This window comes from Corvus cornix, chromosome 14 (genome assembly GCF_000738735.6).
Source record: "Corvus cornix cornix isolate S_Up_H32 chromosome 14, ASM73873v5, whole genome shotgun sequence".
Lineage (NCBI taxonomy): Eukaryota > Metazoa > Chordata > Aves > Passeriformes > Corvidae > Corvus > Corvus cornix.
The window spans coordinates 15,395,603-15,420,100 of NC_046344.1; the positions used below are offsets into that span (position 1 = coordinate 15,395,603).

The 24,498-nt window shown below is 50.8% G+C and overlaps 1 protein-coding gene across 1 annotated transcript in view; it reads left to right on the forward strand.

Annotated features, from left to right (window-relative positions):
• Positions 1-1,978: 1,978 nt before the first annotated feature.
• The window catches only part of RAB40C (RAB40C, member RAS oncogene family), a 36,856-nt gene continuing 14,336 nt past the window's right edge, over positions 1,979-24,498 (forward strand). Inside the window, exons 1-3 of the mRNA XM_010392091.3 lie at positions 1,979-2,296; positions 20,328-20,388; positions 23,075-23,135. Of these exons, the coding sequence (XP_010390393.3) occupies positions 2,143-2,296; positions 20,328-20,388; positions 23,075-23,135 (276 nt within the window). The 5' untranslated portion in view covers positions 1,979-2,142. The remainder of the gene's footprint in view (positions 2,297-20,327; positions 20,389-23,074; positions 23,136-24,498) is intronic.

Consider the following 24,498-nt stretch of genomic DNA (forward strand, 5'->3'; position numbering starts at 1 on the left):
GGGAGCCAGACTGAGACTACCGAAGAGGGGGCAGCCCCCCCATCCCAGAGCTCTGCCACCTCCCCCCTCCCTGTGAGGGTGGAGGGAAGGACTCTGGAGCAAGTCCAGGGAAGCCACAGGGATGCTCCAAGGGCTGGAGCCCCTCTGCTCTGCAGCCAGGCTGGGAGAGCTGGGGGTGTTCACCTGGAGAGGAGAAGGCTCCAGGGAGAGCTCAGAGCCCCTTGCAGGGCCTAAAGGGGCTCCAGGAGAGCTGGAGAGGGACTGGGGACAAGGGCTGGAGAGACAGGACACAGGGAATGGCTTCCCAGTGCCAGAGGGCAGGGATGGATGGGATATGGGGAAGGAATTGTTCCCTGGGAGGGTGGGCAGGCCCTGGCACAGGGTGCCCAGAGCAGCTGTGGCTGCCCCTGGATCCCTGGCAGTGTCCAAGGCCAGGTTGGATGAGGCTTGGAGCAGCCTGGGACAGTGGAAGGTGTCCCTGCCGTGACAGGGGTGGCACTGGGTGGTCTGTGAAGTCCCTTCCAACCCAATCCATTCCGTGATTGTATAAAAGCATCGCTCCTCAATCCATCCCCTCTCCCTCTCCATCCATGAGTGACCTTGCTATGCTCTTCAGTCCTTCCCAGGGCTCTCTGGCAAGAGTGGCCACCAGGAACTCCCCGAGGAGCTGGGGTTGAGGGGCATCTGTGGTGCTCGCTGGGCTGGGGAACACGGGTCATTTAAATGGGATTCATTGGAAGCAGCCAGGCTGGCAACAGCGAAGGTGAAATGCCCAGCTCTGGAGAGATTAGCAGGACGCTTTGTTCAGCACAGGGATTTGTCAGCAATGACAGCAGCGAGAGCATCCTCCACACCTTCCCACTGGGAATCCCCTGGGACTGGTTTTGGGAGTGGCTCCTCAGGGATGTCAGACCAATGCCAAGGGATTCCAGTGGACAACGTCCCGGAGTGGGTATGGCAGCCCTTCCTGGCTACAGGCTCGGCCTGGCATCCACAGCCCCGCGGCCATCCCCGTTCCCTGGGGACATGCTGGATGTCACCATGGCCGCCCCCTGCGCCACCGACAATGGGGTGCACACACCTCCCACCCCCAGAACCTGCACCTGGATGCCCCCCCTAAAATGGACGCTCACCCACCTGGATGCCCCCAAATCGTGGGTGCCCCTCTTCGTGGACTCTCACCCCACATCTGGATTACCCCTCCTCGTGGAGGACACCTATATTCCCTCCCTCTTTTCCACATACCCACCCACCTGGACACGTCTCACACCTGGATGCCCCCAGATCCTGGGTGCCGCCTCTTCTTGGATGCCCCACACATCTGGATGGCCCCCCATCTACGTGCCCCTCCCACCTGGATGCCCAGCTCACACCTGGGTGCCCGGCCTTCCTGGATAACATCTGAGTGCCCCGCACACCCGGATATTCCCCAGTACCGAGTTCCCAATCCCGGGTTCCCAGTCCCGGGTTCCCAATCCCGGGTGCCTCTCCCCCCGTCGGGTGCTCCCCCCGCCCGACTCACTATCCCATCATGCCCCGCTTCCCGCAAGGCACGCAGGGAGCTGTAGTCCGCAGCCGTCCAGCCTTCCGCTGGCCCCGCCCCCGAACGCTGATGGGCGCGTCGGGGCGGGTCGTTTTTGATTGACGTGTTGCTAAGCCTATGGAAACGGCGAGTTTGTGGAGTAGGCGGGGCCATTCCTGACTGACGCACGGCTCAGCCTATGGGAGCGGCGAGAACGAGGCCGAGGCACCGCCTGGGCCCGGGCGGACGCGGCGGGTCCGTGAGGCGGGGGCGGTCCGGCGCGGCTGAGGTGGGTGGTGGGACCGGAGCTGGGGCTGACCCGGCGCGGTGCTGCGGCCCGGTGGGGCGGGGCGGGGCGGGCTCGGGCCGCGGGGCCCCGTGGGGCGGCGGCGCTTTGTGCGGGTGGGGGGCGGAGCGGGGCCGTGTCAGCGGCGGGGGCGCTGCGGGGCCGGGCCGGGCCGGGCCCTTCCTCCGCCTCCTCCTCCTCCTCCTCCGCCTCCTCCGCCGCAGGTCCCAGCGCGGCCCCGGCGGAAGATGCGCGGCCGGCGGTGAGCGGCGGCGGGGCAGAGGCCGCAGCCCGAGGCTGGCAGGCGGAGGATGCGGGCCGGGCCGCCCCGCCGATGAGAGGCAGGATGGGCACCCAGGGCAGCCCGGTGAAGAGCTACGATTACCTGCTCAAGTTCCTGCTGGTGGGCGACAGCGACGTGGGGAAGGGGGAGATCCTGGAGAGCCTGCAGGACGGCGCCTCCGAGTCCCCCTACGCCTACAGCAACGGTAAGGGGGGCTGGGGGGAACCGGGCCGCAGGACCCCCATCGCTGTCACACCCCTGTCGCTGTCACCTCCCCCCGCCGTTGCTGTCACCCGCATCCCGCGGAGACCCGCGAGGGCCGTACCCCAGCGCCGAGCTGGCAGGCAGGGAGGGGTTGTTTTGCTTTTTCCTTTGTTTTTTTTTTTGTTTTTTTTTCCATTAACTGGGAGCGCAGCGCGTGGCAGGCAGCTCAGAGGCCTCCTCAGCTCCTTGAAATGCCCCAAATCTAGAGGAGAATGTGGGTAGAGGGGCTGGTGTCTGATGTAATCCCTGGATGCGCAGCCGGACCCTTCCCAAGTGGTGCCGCTCGCAGGGCAGGGCTGCCCTCCCTCTCCCCGGCTGCCACAAGGACCGAGCCGTTCCCAGAGGAAGCAGGGGCTGTAACAAAAGAACTGGAGCCTGATTCCCAGCCCGGAGCCGCTCTGGCTCGGTGGCTGTACCGGGAGCGGCCGGGTTGGCTGATCCACCTCCTGCCGGCGTCGAGGTTCCTAATGGAGCCCCTGACAGACCATTAACTACGGTATCACAAGACCGTAATTAAGAGCCAAGGAGTGGCGCGGTGCATTTCCTGCAGTTACAGTGTAGCACGGTCTGGCGGGGTGTGGGTCCTGCTGTGGGTTTCAATCTGTCATCCTTCCCCCTCCTCCGTGCACAATAACCTCCCCAAGGGCTCAGACCCTCCCTGCATCATCACTGCAGCCCAGGGCAGGAGCAGGTGGTGCCGAGTTTTGCCTGTATGAGGAAATCAGGAGCTCCTTGGTGCTCCGTGCTGGCCAAATTCGGAGCATGCAGAGCGGTACGGCCCCGACCGCCCTCGGTCCTTGGAGCCACCAGCAGCTCTCCAGGAGCTGGTGCAAGTGCGCACCTGCTCCACGGAGATTTACGGGGAGGTAGTGACTCAGAAGTGGAGCTGCCTCTGAAATGGGAGCAGCACTTCGGGAAGGAGAAGCCTTTGGTATCGTTCATCTCCTCGGGTGTCTGGCTGAGCTGGTGTGGTTTGCCTTCGAGGAGGTGCTGGGCGCTTTAGAGCTTCCCTGAAGAGAGTTTGTGTTTCTGGAGAACCTGCCTCACCTGGGAGCTGTGGAACTGCTCCGAGGGGTTGGTGTTTACTATGCGGAGTGTAACGGGCTGGTTGTTTTAAGTGAGTGTTACAGTTGGAATTGTCTCCTGACTGAAGTGGGCTTGAAGCAGACAGGGTAGGAGTAAAGAGTGAGTAAAGTGGGGTCTTTGGTATAGGCATGAAACCCAAAGAACTGGGATTTTGGCTATGGCTATAGTCCCTTTGTCTCAGAACCCACTGTTTTGTAGCAACTAAATACCAGCATCTTTTTGTTGGAAAAAGAAATCTCAGTGAATAATTTCAGAACCTTCCCTTGTCCTCTGTGGGCAATTTAGCCCATTCCTAATTAGAGAATTAGGTCACACACTGTTGTTTCACAGTAATATATGCTCTGATAGTTTCTCCTTCTGTTGATTCTGGGAAGCGACGCACCTTTAGGATAATCAGCTGGAGTGGCTTTGATATCCAAGTGAATCTGATCCTGCTGATGCTGCTGACAGCCTTGGCAGTGGAACTCCCTGTGTCTCTGGCACAGCTGGGACGTGCTGACAGGGCATGCTGCTCCCCTGCCCTGACAGACACCATCTCCTGAGCAAAGGCTGTTGGATTTTGGGAACAGCTTGAGCCTGGCATTCTCTTTGACACGTACCTAATGCCATCCCAGAACAGCAATGCTGGAATGTTATATGGAGCTTCTGTTTGTAAATCTGCTTGTAAGCACATTGTCCTCTTCCTCATCCCCTCCCAGATCCCACGTCCCAATTTAAAATGAGTGTTGTATCATCTACCACTATTTTGGTCAGTCCAGAATGCACAACTTGCTTGTGCTGGTGTGTGCTTTGGGCTGCTCTTGTGGTGGGGACATCTCGTGTGGAGCTCAGGTCCCTGACCTTGGCAGGGAGGGGAGGGAGCCATTTGCCTTCTCTGTCTGGTTGGGATCTGCTGTTTTACTCTATTGTGTGGAAACAGTTGTAAGCAGCCAGGTTTTGTGATGCAGCATGGAATGGATTGTCCTTCCAGCTCAGGGAAGGCACACCCTAAGAAGTGAAGCTCTGTAAATGTAGCTCTGTATTTTTGCTGCTCTTACCCAGCCTGTAGAAAAGGGATCGAGGGATTCCTCTCTTCTCCATGGGCATCTGGGTGTTGGATCTGCACACAGCTGAGAGATGAAAAGCCCTTTTTCTGTTGGCTTTTAGGTGCTGTAAGCAGCCTCTGCCTGCCTGTGTCCGGTATCCAAGAGCCTTGGATGCAGCGGGAGCTGTGTCTGTCATACAGCACCATAGGTGCTTCTTTCCATCCTTTTTCAGGATCCCTGAACAGAAGTGTCACTTCTCAGCACCGCCTTGGAGCTTGGCACCTCGTTCTAAATCGGGCACATCTTAAATTAGCCCCTGCAGTTCCTGTGGTGCATAGCAAGGCCTCAGCAATGTCCTTTCTTTAAACTGCTGGCAGAATAAACCTGCTCTGTGGGAGCAGAGGTGGTTGTTACTCCTGTTGCAGGAGGAGGTGTGAGGGATGCCCTGACCATCGCTGCGCCAAGCTGTGAGGGCCCTGAGTATGGAACTTTTAGTGACATTAAGGTGGCATTTTGAGGAGGAGTTGGAGATCCAGTTGTCACTTGTGTGTTTCTTGCTAGGCTCATGCTGGAGCTATCAGCATGGAGTGTATCAGTCTCCAGTAGCATCAGCCAAGCACACTCCCTGTGAGGAACAGGGAGTGTTGTTTTTGTCCTGTGGCTGGGTATTGTAACTGATTTGGACTTAGCTTTTGGGTTTTTTTGGCCATCCACAGAAGACCCTGAATTAAGCCTTCCTACTAGTGTTTTGATGGGGAGAACATTAATGCTCTTCTGGGCTTCCAGTGTTGTCCTTCTTCCCAGCTTTCACCTTCCCTTTCCCAAATCTGTAGTTGTGGAGGCAGGATGCTGTTTTTAGAGCCTCACTGCTGCTCTGGACAGCTGGAGGATCTCACCTGGGAACCAAAAAATCCTGCATTTCCCCTGAGTGCCCTCTGCTGCCAGCACTGGCTCCTTCTCCCCAGGTGCAGGGAGGGGCTGCTCTGGCTCCTGTGCCATGAGCCAAGGGGTTACACCAGACTCGGAGTGAAACTGTGCTTTACTTGTGGATATGAGTCCTCTACACAGATCACTTTTCACTTTGGTCTTTAAACAGCTCACTTGGGGTCTGTCCTCACCCATCCCCAAGTACTGAGGCAGGACAGAAATGTCTGTGGTCACAGGGTGGTTTGGGACATGAGATGTGGTGGAGCTGCATGTGAAAGTAGGGGCGGTGTGCGTGCCCAGCATAAGGGGCACGAGGCTGCTCCTCACCTGAGGGACCCATGGCTTTGTCACCACCGTGTCACACATCCACTCTCGAATAGCTGGTTATTCATGTGCTGAAATGATCTCACCCAGCTGGTTTGTTGGCTTGCTGGAGCAGCCAGCCCTGAGCCCCAGGTGAGTCAGGGCAGCGCTCTGTGCTCGGCAGGAACGAGGGCCAGCGCTGCCGTGTGAGACAGTGACGGTGCCCAGGAAAGGGCCAGGGCTGGGCTCACCACGCAGACATGAGGGTGATGTGCTCCCTCCTCACATGATGGAGGGCTTTTTCTGCGGCTGCCTTCCCCCTCACCTGCTGCTGTTCCCACAGGAAAGCAGAAATGTGTGTTAGGGAGAGAGCAGAGCGTGTTTTGGAGCAGATGGCTTTGACTGGAAAGGGGGTGGATTTTTATTTTTATTTTCCCTGTCCTCAGCTTGTATTAAAAAAGTGATGAGGATGCAGCCAATGTCCTCACTCTGATCTTGCAATGAGCACACGGAAGCTGAAATGAGAGCCCTGCTCTGCACAGGAGCGGTGCTGGCACCAGCCCTAATGCACTGAGCCCCAGCACCTTCTTTCAACCCTGTCCCTTGGCTGAGTTTTAGTACCTTTATTCGAGCACCATCCTTAGGTGCTCTGGTACCCCACTGCTACCCAGACCCAAGGCAATGTTAGGGAAAAGGCACCTGAAGTGCTCAATGCAATAGCTACCGACAGATTTTGTGGTTCAGGTGAAAACTGGATCTTTCCCAGTAGCTCTTCCCCCATAGCAGAAGTGCAGGAATTCAGGTCCTGGGCAGCAGGAGCAGCAAGCCCACCAGGGCTGGGGTTCCATGCAGGAGCAAGGGCTGGGGCAATGCAGCTGCCTGCCCTTTTCCTGGCCAGGAGGAACGGGAGAGGCAGCTGAAGACACTGCCCAGCCCTTGGAGGTGGTTGGTCCCCTCCAGCCGCCACTGTTTGCCTGGGGACTGCTGTTAATTACCAGGTTGTTTATTTGAGTGTCTTTTCCCTCTGGTTGTTTTTCTGCAGCTGTCTGAATCTGGAGATCCCTGAGATGTCCCTTTCAAGTCTTCCTTTACAGCAATTCCTCTCCCTGTGACCCCTCAGGCACCAGTGCACAACCAGGAGCTCCCCGGTAGTTCCATGCCAACCAGGAGCTCACCTGTCCCACAGCAGCGTGCACAGGGAGGGAGTGAAGAGACACTTTGTCTCATCCTCCTCGCTGCAGTGGAGGGCATGTGAGATGTTTCCCAGTGCTTCTGCTCCTTGCCTGCTGAGTTTCCAAGACTGACCATGGAGATGGTCTCTTGCTTCTGATCCGCGGCCGCTGTGTTGCTGCCGTGTTTGGCTGGAGGTCCTGCTGCACTGGTTCACTTTTCACAGCCTTAAAAAGTGTGTGGCTGAGCAGCTCTGCTCTAAACTTGAACTTGTGTAAGCACAGGACCTCTCCTGATACTGGCTTACCCTCCTGAGCAGACAAGAATTGCTGGGTGACCCCGTGTGCAGTAAAACCTCAGACAGGGCCGGCACCAATGTAGTGGCACCTTCTGGGTATAGACATGAGAGCTACAGGTGTTGAGCCCAGGCTTCAGATGGCAGCTGAGTGCTCATCCTGGTGCTGCTGCACTGCCAGGGCTCTCTTTGGCATCAGCAGGGAGGGAAGCCTTGATTCTGGGGCTGCTTTGCTGCCTCCTCCTCCCTCAGCTGGCCCAGTCCCACCAGGCATGTCCTGCTGTGCTGGAGCAGCGCTGTCCCCGTCGATGGCAGACAGGAGCTGGCCAGGCTGCCCCACTGCTTCAGCTGCTGCACATCAGTGGAAACTGCTCTTTGTTTTCTGGCAGGACTGTTCTTTGGAATAATGTTTTAGTTCGAGGCTTTAGCACTCTGATGCAAGGAGGATTGAGGCAAAGTGTTCCAAGTGCAGCCCAGCCATCACGTTCCTGTAGTGGCTGCACAGCTGATGTGCGGGAAATGTTTGAGCTGGACTGTGCTGGTTGTGCTGCTGGAAATCTCTTCGGATGGCTTGCAGAGTGCAGAGTGGTTGTTGCAGCAATTCCCGCTGTCTGCCAGCTCTTGCATCAGTGTCCTTCAGGGATGTTCACTTCCCTGTCATTAGAGATGCAAAGCTGATCTCATCAGAGCAGGCAACTCAGAAACAGCTCCAGCATCTCTTATTTCTCCATTATTTTCTACATAACCTTTGTGTGAAAAATAGTTCCAAAGATACAGTGCTGAACCTCCAGCTCTGCTTGTTGTGGGACTAACCAGCTGCGGTTTAAACTTAAATCCCAAAACAAAGCCAACAACAAAAAAATCCCCATCAAGCCAAAACCCAACCCCCAAACTGAGTGCCTGGCAGGTTTGGTGACTCTCTTTAGTCGGGATTAGGGGTGCAGAACAGCGTAGGTTGTTATTGTGCAGAACTTTTGAGGAGGGTTGGGGTTTTATAAAGCTGAGAACCTACTCTGCAAAGTTCTGGATTGCACTGCAGAGTTCTCAGCACCTCTAATCTCTCTATAAAAGCTGTGTTTTTATGGCTGTTAACATGTTCCAGAGCCCTCAGTGCACAAAGGTGATGTGAGCCAAGCAGTACAAAGCTGAAATGGGTGGAATGTTCTTCTAATAACTGGGATTAAAGGTTTCTCTGTGTTTTTTGTTTGTAAAAAGCAGGCAGGGTTTGTTCTCTCCAGATTCCACACCAACATTGTCCACACCTCTCCTGGTGTGGGGGTTTTTGGTTGGTTCGGTATTTAAGCTGCATAGGAAAGACCATGGAAAATGGTCTCCTCCTCCTCCTCCAGCTTTTGTTTCCAGCTGTTCCCTGGCATATTTTCCTCTGCAGCCTCGCTGTCTCAGAACAGCAGAGCATCTTTCCATTGCACTTGAGAATAGCTATGCTCTGAGCTGAGGCTTTGAGCTGTGGTTTTATAACCTTGCTGGTTCAAATCTGGTTTTCTTTCCCTTTGCCCCTTGCTGTCCTCTGGCACTCCAGCTCGAGCTTTACAGGAGCATTATGTCATATCAATTCCTGTGTGATTGCAGGCACTGGAGGAGGAGGGAAGCTCCAATGTGAAAACCTTCAGCTTTGTTTTGCTAAAGGCTTTGCTGTAAGGTGAGATTCACCTGAAAGAAAATTACCCTGGGGCACAGAGGGTGGTGGCTCAAGGCAAGAAACCTCCATCAAAGAGTCTGTTTGCTTCTGCAAAAGTTGTAGTAAATAAGGTTGCAACATAGCTCGGAGATTGTTTGTTCCTCAGAGATAGTTTGTTCCTACAGAGCTTCTATTTGCTGAAAGTATTTTTACGTAGCCACAGCTTTTTAGATTTTCTTCCTCTTTTCTATCTCGTCTTTGTTTCATTTCCATCAGCCCATCCTAGACATTGCTAGATCATTTTACAGCTTTGACACCTCTTCTCCTATAAATACAACACCTGAAATTCTTAATACCTTGTATGTTCTGTGCAGTATTGGGCATTGAATTGGGACAAAAATCCTCGTGCAATTCAAACATAATATTTGCTGGTTAAACCGTCAGTGGTTAAGGAGGAGACAGGCAGAAAGGGGACACTGAAAGGCTGTACTTAAATGGCAGTTTAACAGAAGGTTCTGAGCATCTTTCGGGTAACCTTTTAAATAAAATGCAGGGTTTAAAAAAAAAATCTTTTTTTAGGGATTTTAACTCGCTTTCAGCCCAGCTTCTGAGTTCCTGGGCCCATTTGAGGGTTTTATTGTACCACTTGCCTGTCTGTGCAGGTGATTGCCCCTGCTCCCTGCTCAGTCCTGGACACAGAAATTACCCTGCCTTGTTTTCTTCAGTGCAGCTGTAACAGCACCTGTAACAGGCCTTTTGCCCATGGTTCTGGAGTGGAGGCCGAGTGCGCTGGAGACAGAACTAGATGGAAAAAACCCCAACCAAACAATGAACAAACAAAGAAAATGCAACAACCCCCCCCCCCCATCATTTTGTCCATCATTTACTTAATCTTAGATCCTCTCTTGTCCCAAGAGCTGTTATTTTTCTTACATTGTCAAACTGCCTGAATAACTTGGTGGTAAAATCCATCCAGGAAACTGCAGGCTTGTGCTCTGGCACAAGGAGGTGAAACTCTGCAGGGTAGATCTTACCTGAGAGCCTTACCTGTGCTGCTCACCCTGCCAGCAAATGTGTTTGCTGTGGAACACCTCTGTGGGTTGAGACACACTTGTGTTCTTGTAGGGCTCATCTGTATTAGAAGGCTTAAATTCAGTACTTTCTTCAATTTTAAAAATGTCAAATGCTGGCTTTTTCCTGGTGGCAGCAAAAGTTGTGCTCCAGAGAGGCTGCCAGGGTAGCTGGGGTGAGATCTTCACCCTGTAGGTCAGGAGGGGATCTGAGAGTCTCCAATTTGGGCTTTGAAAACCTGGTTTCAGGCTGGTGAGAGCTGCTGTGAGGCAGCAGAGTTTGTACAGGTGTGCAGTGAGGTGCTTGCTGTGCCAACAGGCCCAGTCCATCCTTTAAGGACAAGGAGGGAGCACTGAGCACACCTGCCATGCACTGTAAGTCAGGTCCCTGGAGGTTTGTTGTTGTTGGAAACAGCCCATGGAAAGGTGAAACCAATGTTAGCAGCCATCCTGGTGCTTCCAGGATGGAGCAGCCCTTTCCTGGCACAGGGCTTGTTTTTTTTGGTGCAGCGAGACCAAATGTGGGAGCCTGAGAAATTCTTGGGGAGTGGAATTTCTGTAGCTGTTCCGGGAACTCTGCAGGTGTCTGCTTAACCTGTCTACACCCAGCTGAAGGGCTGCAGCTCTCTCAGGGTGTTTGGGTGTGTGGAGTGTTGGTCTGGAGATGCTGTTTTGTTGCTGGCAAAACCTGGAGATGCCAGCTGGGGTGTGGATGGGGATCCCAGGGATCAGAGGCAGCCTCTGCAGGATCCGTGAGCAGGTGTGCACCTGAGCCTGGCATGCACCGGTGTGGGGATGCCACCAGGGTCTGATGCTGCAGAGCAGCATTTCCCCGCACAGTGTCCACAGAAATGAAACTGTGAAGGGATAGGATATTGAAAGTATTTTGGACAAATACTTGGATTTTTTGAGTGTTGGGGATTTTTTTGTCTCCAAGCATATCTTGATGTTTGTACTGTCATCCAGCAACAATGCAGACTGTTATGGTGCCCTCTGATTTCCCTCACAGGCTGCCTTTGTTTCTGTGTGCAGCTGTGTAGTTTTTATGGAGATCTGAACTGCAAGGCATGAAGAAACTCTTTTGTTTGTTGTCGCTTCTGTGCATAAAATCATTCTTGATTTTCTTCTAAAGCACAAATCCACTTCACATCCCTGATTCCGGACTGACTTTGGACTGTTTCTGGGATTTCCCGGGTGTCTGCTGAAATTGTTGGAGCTTTAGGAACAGATTTGCTCCTGGCTTCAAATGCCATTTTCTGATGCAATTGTCCCCCTTAAGCGTGCCCAGAACAGAGTTCCTCTATGTGAGGACCACGTAGCTGCTCAAACGCTGCTGGGTTTGGAGCAGGCAGTGGACAAGTAAAATCTGCAAATCCGGGCTTCTCAGAGGTCTCCAAATCAGTGTTTTGCTTTTGGCTGGTTACAAAACCAAACAAGCAATTATTTGCCGGAGATCCCCACCTACAAGCCCTCTCAGCTGGAGATGAAGATGCCTGGGAACTGATGTGAGCAGGCTTCCTGTGAAAGGCTTCCAGGCTAAATGGAAATCCCTCTCAGTTGAAATGAGGCGTCTATGAATGGAAGATAGAGTACGTTTTTGAAGAGAAAATCTACAAATCTGGGTAACTACAGATAATTGCAAGGCGTTTGTTCTCTCTCTGTTTCTACATGTGTGTCAGTACGAGGTGCTTGGCAGCTCGTTGGATGTCTCCCAGAGCTGCCAAGCGCCGCGGCAGCTCCCCGGGGCTGGCAGAGCTCGCGGAGCCGAGCCGTGTGCGGAGCCCTGGGCTCTGCGTGGGGCTCAGCTCCTGCCCAAACCAGCTCCCGCTCATCTGCTGCACACCGAAATGATGGGGAACTCTGTTGCCTCCCAGGGGGCGGTGCAGCGAGGGTGGGTTGTGTGTGAGCTGCCGTGAGCAGGAAGTGATGAAGGCAGGAGCAGGGGGCGGGAGCGGTCCTGGTCTCCTGCACGCCCAGTGACAACCGAGACCTCTTGATCCTGTTCCCAAAGCTCAGCTATAGTGCGGGACAGGATCTCAGAGGTAGAATCACATGCTTGCTGACCTTCAGTCCCAGCTCTGCAGGCAGGAACTGGGCTGTTTTGCAATGATGCTATTATAGAACTTCTATCAGCCTGCTCAAAACAAAGTAGTAATACTGTGAGGCAAACCGTGACACTGAAAGGCACAGACCTGGGGTGAGTCCACCTGTGTTTGGTTGACCTCTGTTGTTGGTGATGATAATTTGTTTCTCTCTCTAAAGAGTAGGTAATTGAATGCATGACTCAAACTGATGAGCTCATGTGTTGTTTGGAAGGGATTTTTCCCGTGGCTCACAGCTCTGAGCTGACTAGTTAAATTGCTGCTGTTAATGTGCTGCTGTACACACTTTTTAAGGTTGGGTGACTTCATCAGTTGTTATTTGAATAGCTTGAATTCCCTTTTTTCATCTGTTATGTTGATGCCCTCATACCACATTTTTTCTGAACAATTTAGTATCACTTACAGATGACAGAGACAGTAACTACTTCTGTAAGTGCATAGTAGGAGCTGGGGTGGAAGATAATGCACCTGTGGTATCTTCTTACAGATATTGCTGCCTGTTTTTTAAGTACTTATGGAATGAGATGATCTCAAACCTGCATCTGTGGGTACATGCATAACCTGGATGCTGGCCCCAGCAGCTGCCTTCTGCCTGGGAGTGGGTTTGGTGTTGGATTAGTACATTTGGTTAAACCTGTTTGCTCTAAACATGTTTTCAGCAGCTCCTGGCCACCTGTGATTTCCGTGCCCGTTTGACGAGAGGTGAAGCAACAAGTCTTCCTCTATCAGCTTTTGCCCACAAACAAACAGTTCTGATAGGTGAATTCTGCCCTTTTACTCACAGGCTGGTGAGGGCTTGGAAAAAAACCCAAAACAACAAAACCCCAAATAAGACATTCTAAACCACATTTACAATGTGTCCTGGCTTTGTATTCTGCTCTTGGAGCAACTTGGTCCCTGGCCTCAGTCGCTGTAGGTGACATTTCATGACCATCCCCACCCTAAGCGGTTCTTAAACAAAAAGGTACGGGATGTGGGGTGTGATGAGAGGGAGCAGTGAACGTGGTGTTGGGGGTGTAGTCACTGTTGTCTTGTGGAATGTGGTTCTGCCAGAAAATGGGTCCCAGGAGGCCAGTGGCCACTTTGGTGCAAGGGAGAGCAGGTGGAGAAGCCGGTGAGTTTGTCTGGCCCTGGCTGTGTGGCGGGATCATGCTGCAGAGCTGCTCTGGAATAGCTCTGGGCCTCACCTTGTGTGATGCTTCCAGTACACCCCCAAAGCTGGGCACTGGAGAGGCTCTGCTGGAAACTCTGCCTGTGGGTAACACCCTGTGGGTGGGGGGCTGTTTCACCCTGAAATAACCTCCCTGGGAGGGTGTTGGTTCAGGGCTGCTCCCAGCTCCTCTGCCAATGTCTGTGCTGTCCAAACTGCTGCTGTGAGCCCCACGTGTGAGTGTGGTTTGCTTGCAGAGGTCTTGTGGGCTTTGCCTTGGTTTTGGGGTGAGGTTTTTGCATGCTAGGGACTGGAAGTGGGAATGATGTTCTTATTCTGTAGCTGATCTGCCAGCAACCCTGGAGCTATTATGCCCACCTTTTGGTCTCAATTTTGTGACTTTCCAGCATTTCTCTTCCCTCCTTTATTGTCTTGGGCTTGTTGAGGATGGGACTTAGCTGCATGTTGCTGCTTCTGCCTTTTCTTCATACTCAGCAGGGATGGGGATGTCTGGCCACTGGCTGCTCTCCCCCCACAGTGGTTCCAGCTTTCAGGAGGATCTGGGCAGCCCCAAATGGGGCCTGCACACACAGGGGGAAGGCTTTCTATGCCCCAGCCGTGTCAGTCATGACTTGGAAAGGCATGAACCATCTTGGAAAAGGACTAGTAACATCTATAACACCCAGGGACTTGGTAGAATAAACAAATCGCCATTGGACACTGCTCAGCTATTGCTGGCATTTGGGGTAAATGAATTTCTGCACTTAAGCCTAAGCCTTAGGCTGGGCTTAGCAGAGCGCAGAAGGGCTCCAGTTCCAAAGTCTGTGGCACAGGCAGAGGGACAGCCTCTGCACTGTGTGCAGCACAGATTGATTGGTTTTTCCTTATTTGATCCAGCTGCAAGGTTGGCACAGGCCCTTTGGAGGGAGAGGGAGGGACCTTTCAGCAGCTCGTCTTGCACACACACCAGTAAGATGACAGCTAGTTTATGTGACAGCAAACATGCTGGTATGTTCCCAAAGGTGTGCCAGGGGACTGTGGCAGGGGGAGCCCAAGTGACACCCAGCCAGGCTCTGCCAGTCCTGCAGAAGGGCTCAGAGGAGGGGACACCCTGACTGGACTCCTCCTGGAGAGCCTGGCTAGAAGGGACAGGGCTCTCATGCATAGTTTATGTTCTCACAAAAACTCACAATTGCTGTGGTGTTCTGGCATCCACAGCGTTGTCTGAACTATTGATAAGGTTTAAAACCGAATTTACCCATCTCTGCTTAGTCACAGCTCCTGGAGTCCTTGCTGCTGAGAAGCTTCACCACAGCTTCATCCATAATGTTTTCCCTTTGCAAACATACAGTAGAGGATTTGCAGTCCATTGACCCACTCTAAAGTGTTCCTGGGTGCTTTTCTACCTTTGTGGCAGTGAGAACATGCATTTAAGACCAGCTGCACACTGGGTGATTGTGGCTTTGATCCTTCCCTGGGTAGTAAGGAAGGATTGTCACAACACGGGTTACAAATTCCTGGCTGGATACTCTTGGTGTTTGCCTGTTTTATAATCATGGCATGTCTTTAAATGTGTCAGCTCCTTGCTCTCAGAGCCCTGCATCCCTTTCTCCCAGGGCTCCTCTCTGGTGCCATGCAGCACAGCCAGCCCTTCACAGCTGGTTAATCAAGTTCACTGTGAAACCTCAGCAAGTTAAATATTTGGTGTGCCTTCTCTATGTTTTCATTCCAGCCCTGTACTCTTCCCTCTTCCCAGCAGCCAGTAGTCAGTGTGGCACTGAACCTACAAACCTTTAGGGAGACCTTTAAGAGCCCGAGACCTTCTGCACTCAGCAGAGCTGATGACCTCTAAGCTAACAGAGGAGCCCGCGGGTGTTTGGGGGAAAATCCAACATTTTCAATTGGACATTTGTGGTGTGGTACAGCTTCAGCTGCACTAATGACAATCACAAACCAAAGTCCATCACCAGGCTGGCTGGGTGAGGCCCTGTGGTGGCACAGTGAGTCTTTCTGGTGGCTTCTGAGCCGATTTTAAAATTTCTCAGTCGAGCAGAGCATTTCTGTAGGGCTGCAACAGACCAGGCACATCTCACCCTAAGCCCTCTTCTGAGTGCTCAGATGCCATCAGAGTTGCAGAGTGCAGCAGCTCTGACTTAATTATGTCTGTAGATAAAAGAACAATCCACTGAATTGCAGCATTAGTCAGGTAACAAAAGTCCACTCAGTTTATCTTATTTCTTATTTATATCATGCATTGAATAAAGGCTTGGCCTTGGTTCATCATCGCTGTACACCTCCAATTTTGCCTGTTGACCTCATGTATCACTTTGCAAGCAGGTTGATTATCTTCTTTTGAATTATAAATAAATGAAACCAAATTTAATTTTAAAAAGGAGGAAAAAAAGCTGAGGTTGCATTATACAGCACGTGTCTGTAAGCTGGGGGAGCTGAGTTTTAATGAAGTTAAAATAATGTGCACTGGGTTTTTTTGTGGGTGGACTAACAGAGTGAGGTGGATTCTGAACTCCCACAAGCAGAAACATTCATGTAAGAAATGAGGTGGCAAAAGCATCTTTGGCCAATCTGACTCATGCAAACTGGAAATGACTTCAAGTGACAAGGAGAGTCTCTCTCAGAAGGAAAGCAAGCTTGTCTTAAAACTATATCAATGTTTCATTTGAGTACATTGATTTATTTTTACTAGTTTTTAGGGTTTTTTTTCCTTTGGAAAGAGTTTTTTGAGCATCACCTGGAATGTCTTCTGCCCCAGATTTGTGAATAAATTATGTTCTTCTTAAAGATACTGCAGATGCAAACTGGAGATGGTGCTGGCAGCTTTTGGGGAAGGTCTCAGGAAAACCTGCTGATGACTTGGTAAATGTGGGATGAGTCCTGGCTGTACCTTTGTGATGTTTGTGTAGGTGCAGGAGTTGTTAGTTGGGGCTTGGATCATGAGAGCATCCCAAGGACACTTGATTTGGACCAATAACCTAAAATGCAGTGTTGGCTCTGGCATTACCCCGGGAGCTGGAATCACCTTCACCCCAGTACTAAGTGGGGATCCCCTTGGAAAGCTAAAGGAGGAGAAAGGCACATGCTGCTCTTAGGTTTCGCTCAAACCTGCCTTTTCAGGGGAGGTGCCCTTCTGGCCCCCACCCAGGCGTTAGGGCAGAGTCACCTGGTGAGTCTGCAACTGCAAACTCATCTCCTTTTCTCTGAAACAAAGACCCACACAAAGCCCAGAGGCCAACGTGTTTCAGTAGTAAATATTTATAGAGCCTTGTTCACTTGAGCTATTTAAAGCAATTTTCCTGAGAGATCAACCTCTTTAAAAGGAGAGCATGAAATGCACATCTCCCTTGTGTTTCTCCCTTTTCCAGTGTGACTTCCAGATCCCTGTACCTGCTTGGCTGCTGCCTCCTCCCTTGTGCTTCTGCTGCTCATGCAGGTGCAGGGCAGGGGCTTGGCAGAGTGGAGGTACACCTGTGTCCAAGCCGTGAATTCCCAAGGAGAAAGTGAACAGCCTGATACAAAGTAGTATCCAGTGCTGTTAGAAAGTTACCATTTCTCTTGAAGGGGTTTCACTTTTCCTGTTCACATCAATTGTCATCTTTTGGGTAAAAGCTTTAAGTAAGCTCAGGTTGGGTGTGAGGTTTTCAGGTGGTATTGATGCAAAGTGTGTTGTGCTCTGCATGAGTAATTTGGAAAAGATCAGAGTTTCCTATAACCCATCCTGTGGATTCCCATGGGAAAATGACTTGCTTTCTTAGGTTTTCCTTATAGCAGCTGGTGAAAGAAAGAAAGAAAGGTTTGGGATTCCCTGGAGCCTTGCCCAGGAGCATGAAACCCAGCTCCATGGAGGAGAATCGGGTATCTGACATCAAGCTTGGTCAGATCCCTCTGCACAGTGCCCTGTGCCAGGTCAGCTCTCTGCTCCAGGAATGGGGCTGGGATGGCATCAGTGTAAGCAGGAGTCTAAAGCAGGGCTGGAAAAATAACACAGGAATCGGCCTGAATGCTAAATCTGAGAGAACAGCCCCAACTTGTTCTTTGAGCCTCATTCACTTTGTTGCATCATGGTAATTGGTCCAGAAAAAGATCAGCTGATACAAAATAGGCTTTAAACAGGAGTGTTTCCCTTTCCCCCAGCACCGCTGCCCCGGGGCCGGGCAGGGCTGGGCTGGTTCTCTAGTCTGGGTGTGCTGCAGGAGCATCCCAGTGATGGGGTTGGCACCTCCCTGCCAGGGCAGTGGGATCAGAGCTGCTCCAGCAGAGCGTCCGTCCCGAAATAAGCCATGATTGGCTGTAAACAGAGGTGGGGGAACCCTGTCACCTGCAGAAAGGAAGTTCTAAAAACTTCCCTTAACTTGTGTCTCAGCTGCCTGAAATGTAAAGGGAGAGGGGTAGCCGTGGTATGGCCATGGCCATGCACTGGCATACTGCCAGCAGCCTCAGTGCAGAGGTGGCATCTGGTGGCTGCTGTGACCCCCTGTCCCCAGATCCCTGGGACAAGGGGGGAGCCAAGGCTGAGCTTGAGCTGTAGGCTGGGCCTAGGAAAGAGAGCTCGGCTGCTCAGCTTCCTTGTGAGCTGTGAATGGAGGAGTGTCTTGGGCTGCAGCTCAGGACACGGTTGTTTGTTACTGGGACTGAAATACAAGGGGATAGTGCTGGTGTTCACCGCTGTGGCGAGTCCCGTGGTTTTGAGGGCACCTCTAACTGGTGCAGATTTTGTGGCACCAGTGAGCCGTGGGAGAGCTGTGCTTGTGAGCTGCAGCCCGCTCAGTGCTAACCAGCTAAAAGAACAGACCAAAACCAGGGAGTGCCTTTGAGCTGTCATGATGCAGAGTGTTTATGGAAAAGGGAAGCTGAAATTTTCTCCAAAACATTGCAGTTGTGCAGGTTTATGTTCTTCATTAATGAGCTTGTAGGCAGAGTTTGCTCCAAAACCTTTTATAAATTCAGTCCTAGTCTCAGTTTGGGTGTTTGCAAGTTTAAAAGTGCCGCACTTTCCTCAGCCCATTGCCAGATACCAGCTTGCTTTTAACTGGAGTGTGTGTGGCCTCCTTGGGCCAGTGTATGTAACACCCAAAGACTGGTGTCCCTCTGCATTAAAGCACGTGGTGTAGTTTCAGATGAACATGGATTATTTAAAGCATTTCTCTGGTGACCAAGTCATGAGTTTTGAGGACAGGGAGCCCATGTTCCTCTGGGGATGTAGGCTGGGCAGTAAGTGGGTGAGGAGCATAATGAAGACATCTGTGTATTTGACATTTCCATTAACAAGTTTCCTTCTCTTCCCAGTTCAGCTGAACCTCTGTCACTTTTAAAAGCTGTACTCAAGCAATTTGTTTCACCTCAGCAGTGGCATTTTTGGAAGTATGTGGCCTCTGTGCCCTGAAAACTGTCCCTGTACCCTCTCTGTGGTGCTTTCATGTGACTGCTCCACCTGTGCACTGCTGGCACTGAGGGTGATTAAGACTCACTGCTGACAGGGAGCTCGTGCCTTAGGAGGGGGCAGAGTCTCTGGGGGCTTTGCATCTGAAACAGAGTAATGGGCGTAATTAGCCCCTTCCCTAAGAGCCCATCAGATCCTGGTCCAGGAACTGGCAGGGGAAGATGTCTGGATGCTCCCTTCTGGTAGCAGAGCAGCCTTACTCCCACTACTCTGCCATCCCTGGGGATGAGGGAGATTTATATCTCCCTGAAAATAAATACAGATCATTCACTTGTCTCTGGAGGAAGATAAAATGTAAACTGCCTATTTTCTGTGATAAAGCACTGGAAATAGTTGGAATTTAAGATAATTATCTTTATTGCTTTTTATAACACCCTGCGAAGGCTGAAATCTAATTTGTTTTTCACTAACAGGGAACTCCTGCGGATGACTCAGAAAAATCCATTTGCTTTATTGACAAACTTGTCTGTTTGGTTGTCAGGGCAGTGTTCTCCTTGCAGGAAAAGGGAAATGCAGGTCATAACACAACGGTAGGGTTTTAATAGAGATTCAAAGTTTGATATCTGTTGGCAAGAACAAGAACTATAGTTGATGTAATCAGAGTGAAGTGACTCTGCTTCATTAAAAGGTTGTAAATTAGTTGATGCTTCAGTGGGTGTGCAGTAATGGTGCTCTGTGCTTTGTTTATGCAGCTTCACTACACTTGAAGCTTATTAACAAGCAGAGAAGCTGCTTTTCCTGGGCACCTGGTGCCCCTTGGCTTTGGGAAGGAGGTGGGAGGTGCAGTTGTGCCTCCTCCTCTGTGCCTGCAGGGAATGATGTGTTCAGCGTGGTTTGGGCCTGGTGCTTGCAAGGGGAGTTGTTTTTTAAACCTCTCAGTCTGACTGTGAGGCAGGCTCCCAGTTTTAACAAATTTCTTGGGTATCTGAAGGTAGTGGACACCCCTTGTATGAGTGAGTTGTGTGCCAGCACAGCTGGGTGTTGTGGTTTGGGGGCTTTCTGCTACTCTCGTGCTGTGGCTCCATGAAAAGTAAAATCTGATGTCTGTGCTGCTTCTCAGCCCTTCACAAGGGAGGGGAGTGTGTCCTGCCTTACCTGGCCCTCTGTGATCCACACCCCAGAGCTGCTCAGAAGAAGAGACAGCAATCTTTGGACAGCCTTTCTGTAGCACTCATATCCCAAAATGTCCTGTGGCTGCAGGTAGTGGTGTTTGAGAGATGCTGGGACTGCAGGCTGATGCAGCAGAGATGTTTCTGAATTGTTTCTGTCTGTGGCTCACTCCCCAAAACTCTAATTATCACTGCAATATGGGATAATGCTACAAATCACTGAATCTCAGAGAAACATGGAGTGATTTGGGTTAGAAGGAGCCCTAAAGCTCATCTTGTTCACCTCCCCCTGCCATGGCCAGGGACACCTTCCTAGGTTGCTCCAAGCCCCATCCAACCTTTCCTATAGCTCAAATTCTAAGAGGTTTAATCCCACAGTGGAGAAGTCAGAAGCAATGCAGGGGTTAACAGTGTTTTCAGGGAGGAGGGATAGAGCTCCACGAGAGCAATCTTTGCCATGGAGCAGAAGTGTGTGTCTGTCAGGTCTCTGTAGCCCTGCTTAAACAGGCAGCAGAGCAAGGAGGAGAAAACATCCCTTTAGTAAATGTGAAATGAGAGCTCTGTGTGAGCAGAGCAAGGCTCTTTGATGTCTCTGAAAATGTTCTCAGGGTTTGCTCAGCTTTTCATTGCTTTTCTTTCAGGAATTGACTACAAGACCACTACTATCTTGTTGGATGGCAGAAGGGTTAAGCTGGAACTCTGGTGAGTATTTCTGAGCCTTTCTAACCCAAACCCTGGGAGCTCAGGCCAGGTGAGCAGGGACACAGGGCTGGGGGGATGCTGTACATGGAGAGCATGGACCATCCCTGGGTGTGTGGTGGGACTTGCTGGCTGTTCCTATCAGAAAGTTACTCTGGCAAACCAGATTGCTTTCTGTAAATCAAGCAGCACAAACACCTTTGCTGGAATAGTCTGATTTCAGTCATTGTCTGCCATAACTGACCATTTTCACTGTTACTCTGCACTTGAGACCCCACCTGTAGTTCTGTTGTCCAGAGTTCCTGGCACAAGAAGGACATGGATATTTTAGAACAGGTTCAGAGGAGGTCACAAAGATGCTCCAAGAGCCCCTCTGCTCTGGAGCCAGGCTGGGAGAGCAGGGGGTGTTCACCTGGAGAGGAGAAGGCTCCAGGAGGGACCTTAGAGCCCCTTGCAGGGCCTAAAGGGGCTCCAGGAGAGCTGCAGAGGGACTTTGGGTAAGGGCATGAAATGACAGGACAAGGGGGAACAGCTTCCCAGTGCCAGAGGGCAGGGCTGGATGGGATATTGGGAAGGAATTGTTCCCTGGGAGGGTGGGCAGGCCCTGGCACAGGGTGCCCAGAGCAGCTGTGGCTGCCCCTGGGTCCCTGGCAGTGCCCAAAGCCAGGCTGGACACTGGGGCTTGGAGCAGCCTGGGACAGTGGAAGGTGTCCCTGCCCATGGCAGGGGGTTGGGATGGTTGGTGGATAATGTCCCTTCCAACCAAACTATAACATCATTATATGTTCCCATACGGCTCTTGGTCACTGAGGGACTAGAATTGTTTTGGAAGCAATACCGGATTTTTGCTGAAATCCAAGGATGAGAAAACAAGAAACAAGAGAAGGAAGGTAGAAGAATAAAAAAGGTGAAGCCTTTAGTCCCTCAGCAGCTGGATATTTCTCAATGCCTTGAGTAGAAAACCAAGAGCTGTGAACAGACCTCACAGTGTCAGGTAGGGTGAACTCCTGGAGAGCAGGACTGACTGGAGTGACCAGACACTGGGACAGAGGTGGGAGAACACTGCATGGGAGGGGTAACCCCTGCCTTATCTGTCAGCACCAGAGGAGAGCTGGAGTCCTTCTGGCTGAGCTTTGTCTGAGGTCCAACTTGCTGAGGAGCTGACACAGCAGTCTGTGGAGATGAAAGAGGAAGGGTAGGACAGGACAGGATAGGTAAGGATGGGTAGTCTGTCCCTGCCCTGGTTTTCACACAGATCTAGTAGGGAATGACACAGGTCCTAAAATATGGAGTTAAATATCCCCTTACAAATGCTTGGGTCAAGTAACAGGAATATTAGTAACATGTGTGAATTATTAAATAGGAATGAACCCCATGTTCTCAGCCTCTGTGACTGACTCTAGCAATGTGTTGTTTGGTGGTTTAATTACACCCCTGCTCTCTGAAGCTGAATGTCCTCATTTTTCTTACAAAAAAAGAACAGAAGCAGCTAATTTATCTCTTCTAGCCTCCATGTTTATATGTGCCACTTGCATTCTTGTCTCTCTTGTGAGATGCCTATTTTAACATTTCAGCCCCAAGTGTGTAGTAACTTAGTGCTTCCCTCTTGAAACCATCTTTTTATACTGTAATTCTTGAGCTGGAGAACAGCACAGGAACTGAAAAGCTGATAACACTGATTGATGATGCCTCAGTGTAATCTTTTATCATTACTTACCCAGTATTTGTTTGTCGAGGGAGAAGGACATGTAAGCACAGGCTGTTAGATTGATGTCCAGGATCGACAAAGCTTTAGATTGAAAAAATGACTGTCCTGCATGTGAGGTCAGCATGTTTTTCTTGGAGCTACAAATCTGGGGCTGAGGGATTCCTCAGCCTTCTCAGTGGCCATTAAAGTGTCTTTTATCCTGGCCCGGGGAATAGATTTGGCAAGTACCATAATGTGTCTCTGATTAGCCTGACACATTTCAGTATGTCCTGGTTACATCAGAGTTCTGGGCTCTGGCTTCTTGTCCCAGATGGGGACTGAGAGCTGCTGGTAATTTTGTCAAACTTAGTTACACCTTGTCCAGACAGGAGAAATGATAGTGACTGAAAAGCCCCTTATTGTCACAGTGGTCTAAAACACTGTACCCCAATCCTGTTCCTCAGCTTTCTGTAGGATATATAGAGCAGGTCTGTCAGGGATCTGGGGATAAAGAGAATTCCCTTTATTTTTGGTTAAAATGTGTTTGAAAAACAAGTGAAGCCTAGTGCAAGTCAATTCCTCCTCCTGTTAGTGGTCACATTTAGGTTGGCTGTTCTCCATGGCTGGGAGAGCTCTGCAGACTCATGACTTTGAACTCCTGTGGACTGAAGGGAGCTAGGCAGAAAATCCTTTGCCCAGGGGAGTACAATGACTTATACTCTCACACATCATGAGGTAGTGCTGCAGCAGAGTGGTTTGGGCTTGTACCTTCTCCATGGGAAGCACAATGACAGCGACAACCTGTACTCAAAGGTAGTGATGTACCCACCAGTTCTTCCCCAGAAGAACCCACCTTGCCGAGCACTTTGGGTACCATGCACATCCTAAAGATCTGACAAGATCAACACAGATTTTTATTTTATTTCTTTATGGCCAGTAGGAGATGTGCAGTATGGGAGTCGATTCTGCACATCTCACAGCTGTAACTTTTCTGTGTTTTAGGGACACCTCAGGGCAAGGAAGATTTTGCACCATTTTCAGATCCTATTCCAGGGGAGCCCAGGTAAGTGCTGCTCTCAGGACTTTGATGGGACACGTTTGCTTTTCCTTTAGGCTGTAAAAGTCTTTCCTGCCATAGTAAAGAGCTCTGAAGAGGAATGTACTGATCACCAAATGGATCTCTGTAGATGAGAGGAGACACTTAATGTTGTCTTGTTGCCTGGGATTCTGTTCTTACGAAATGGTGGGAGAGAAGGGAGTGAATGGCAGACTTTGCTAAACTCCCACAGAAAAGGTCTGTGCAGACAATATTCAGTCTTAATTTCTGGAGCAGGGCTGAGAGGTTGGGGTTAGAGAGGATGAGGCAATTCTCGCTCTAGATCTGCCTTATCTTTAATGTGGGAACTCCTACTTTCTGAGGTTTCTCAGATTTGTTTAAATATGGCACTGGCTTTCCCAGTGGAGTTCTTCCAGTCTGTGTTGCTTTCGAGTCAGTTCCGAAAATAGGGGTGGCTCCTACTTGAGTGTTTGAGGCAGATTTGAAACTAGAGCAGCTCAACTGGAACGTAAAGTATGTGTGTTCCTGAAAACATGAGGCAGAGTGTTAGATTTTGAGCTTCTCCTTTGGGCCCTGCTCCAGAATAGCATCAAGATCCTCAACAGCACAAAAATCTTGTGGTCCTCTGGAAAATTGCTGTTTAATAGTGCTTTCTCACAGTTCTGCTGCTGTCCTTTTAGTAGACATGGCAGGGTCCCTCCAGGATAAAGTTTCCCTAAGTTAAATGAGTTACTTTATTCTCCTTATCGTTTCCAAATTGGAAAACTTTGGAGAAAATTCCTCCTCTCTAAGACGCTAACAGTCAGAAGCTGTATATCAGTCTTCTGAGTATCCTGGGAGATTCCCAGCCTTTGGGAAACGTTGCTCTTCTGCTCAAGCTCTTACCACTCTTGGCTTTTTGCTCCTTGTGTCTGTAGACCTTTGCTTTGCTAACTGGCAAAATCCATGTTGTTCTCTTTCTCTGACTTCCTGCAAATTCACTTGTGCCATAGACATAGGAGCACCTCACCTGGGGTGTGCTATTGAGATCTCCCCCAGTGTCTTGTTTATTCATGTTAGTGCACATCTCTGGTGGTCTGGATGTTTTGAGGCAGTTCCTTTGAAGCAGAAGCCAATTTCCTGGTGCTTGCAGAAAAGTGCAAGGCAAGGAGAGTTGGAGTTCTGCAGTGGGAAAGTGCAGGATCCCCCATTTGCATGCTCAGTCCCGTGTCTGAGTTTCTTTCAGTTTCTACATTTCATTTTCTTTCAGGCCTTTCTACATTTCAGAAAAATCTGGAACCCCAATCCCATAATCACAGGATGGTTTGCATTGGAAGGGACTTAAAGGCTCATCTCATTCCAACCCCCCTCCCATGTGCAGGGACACCTT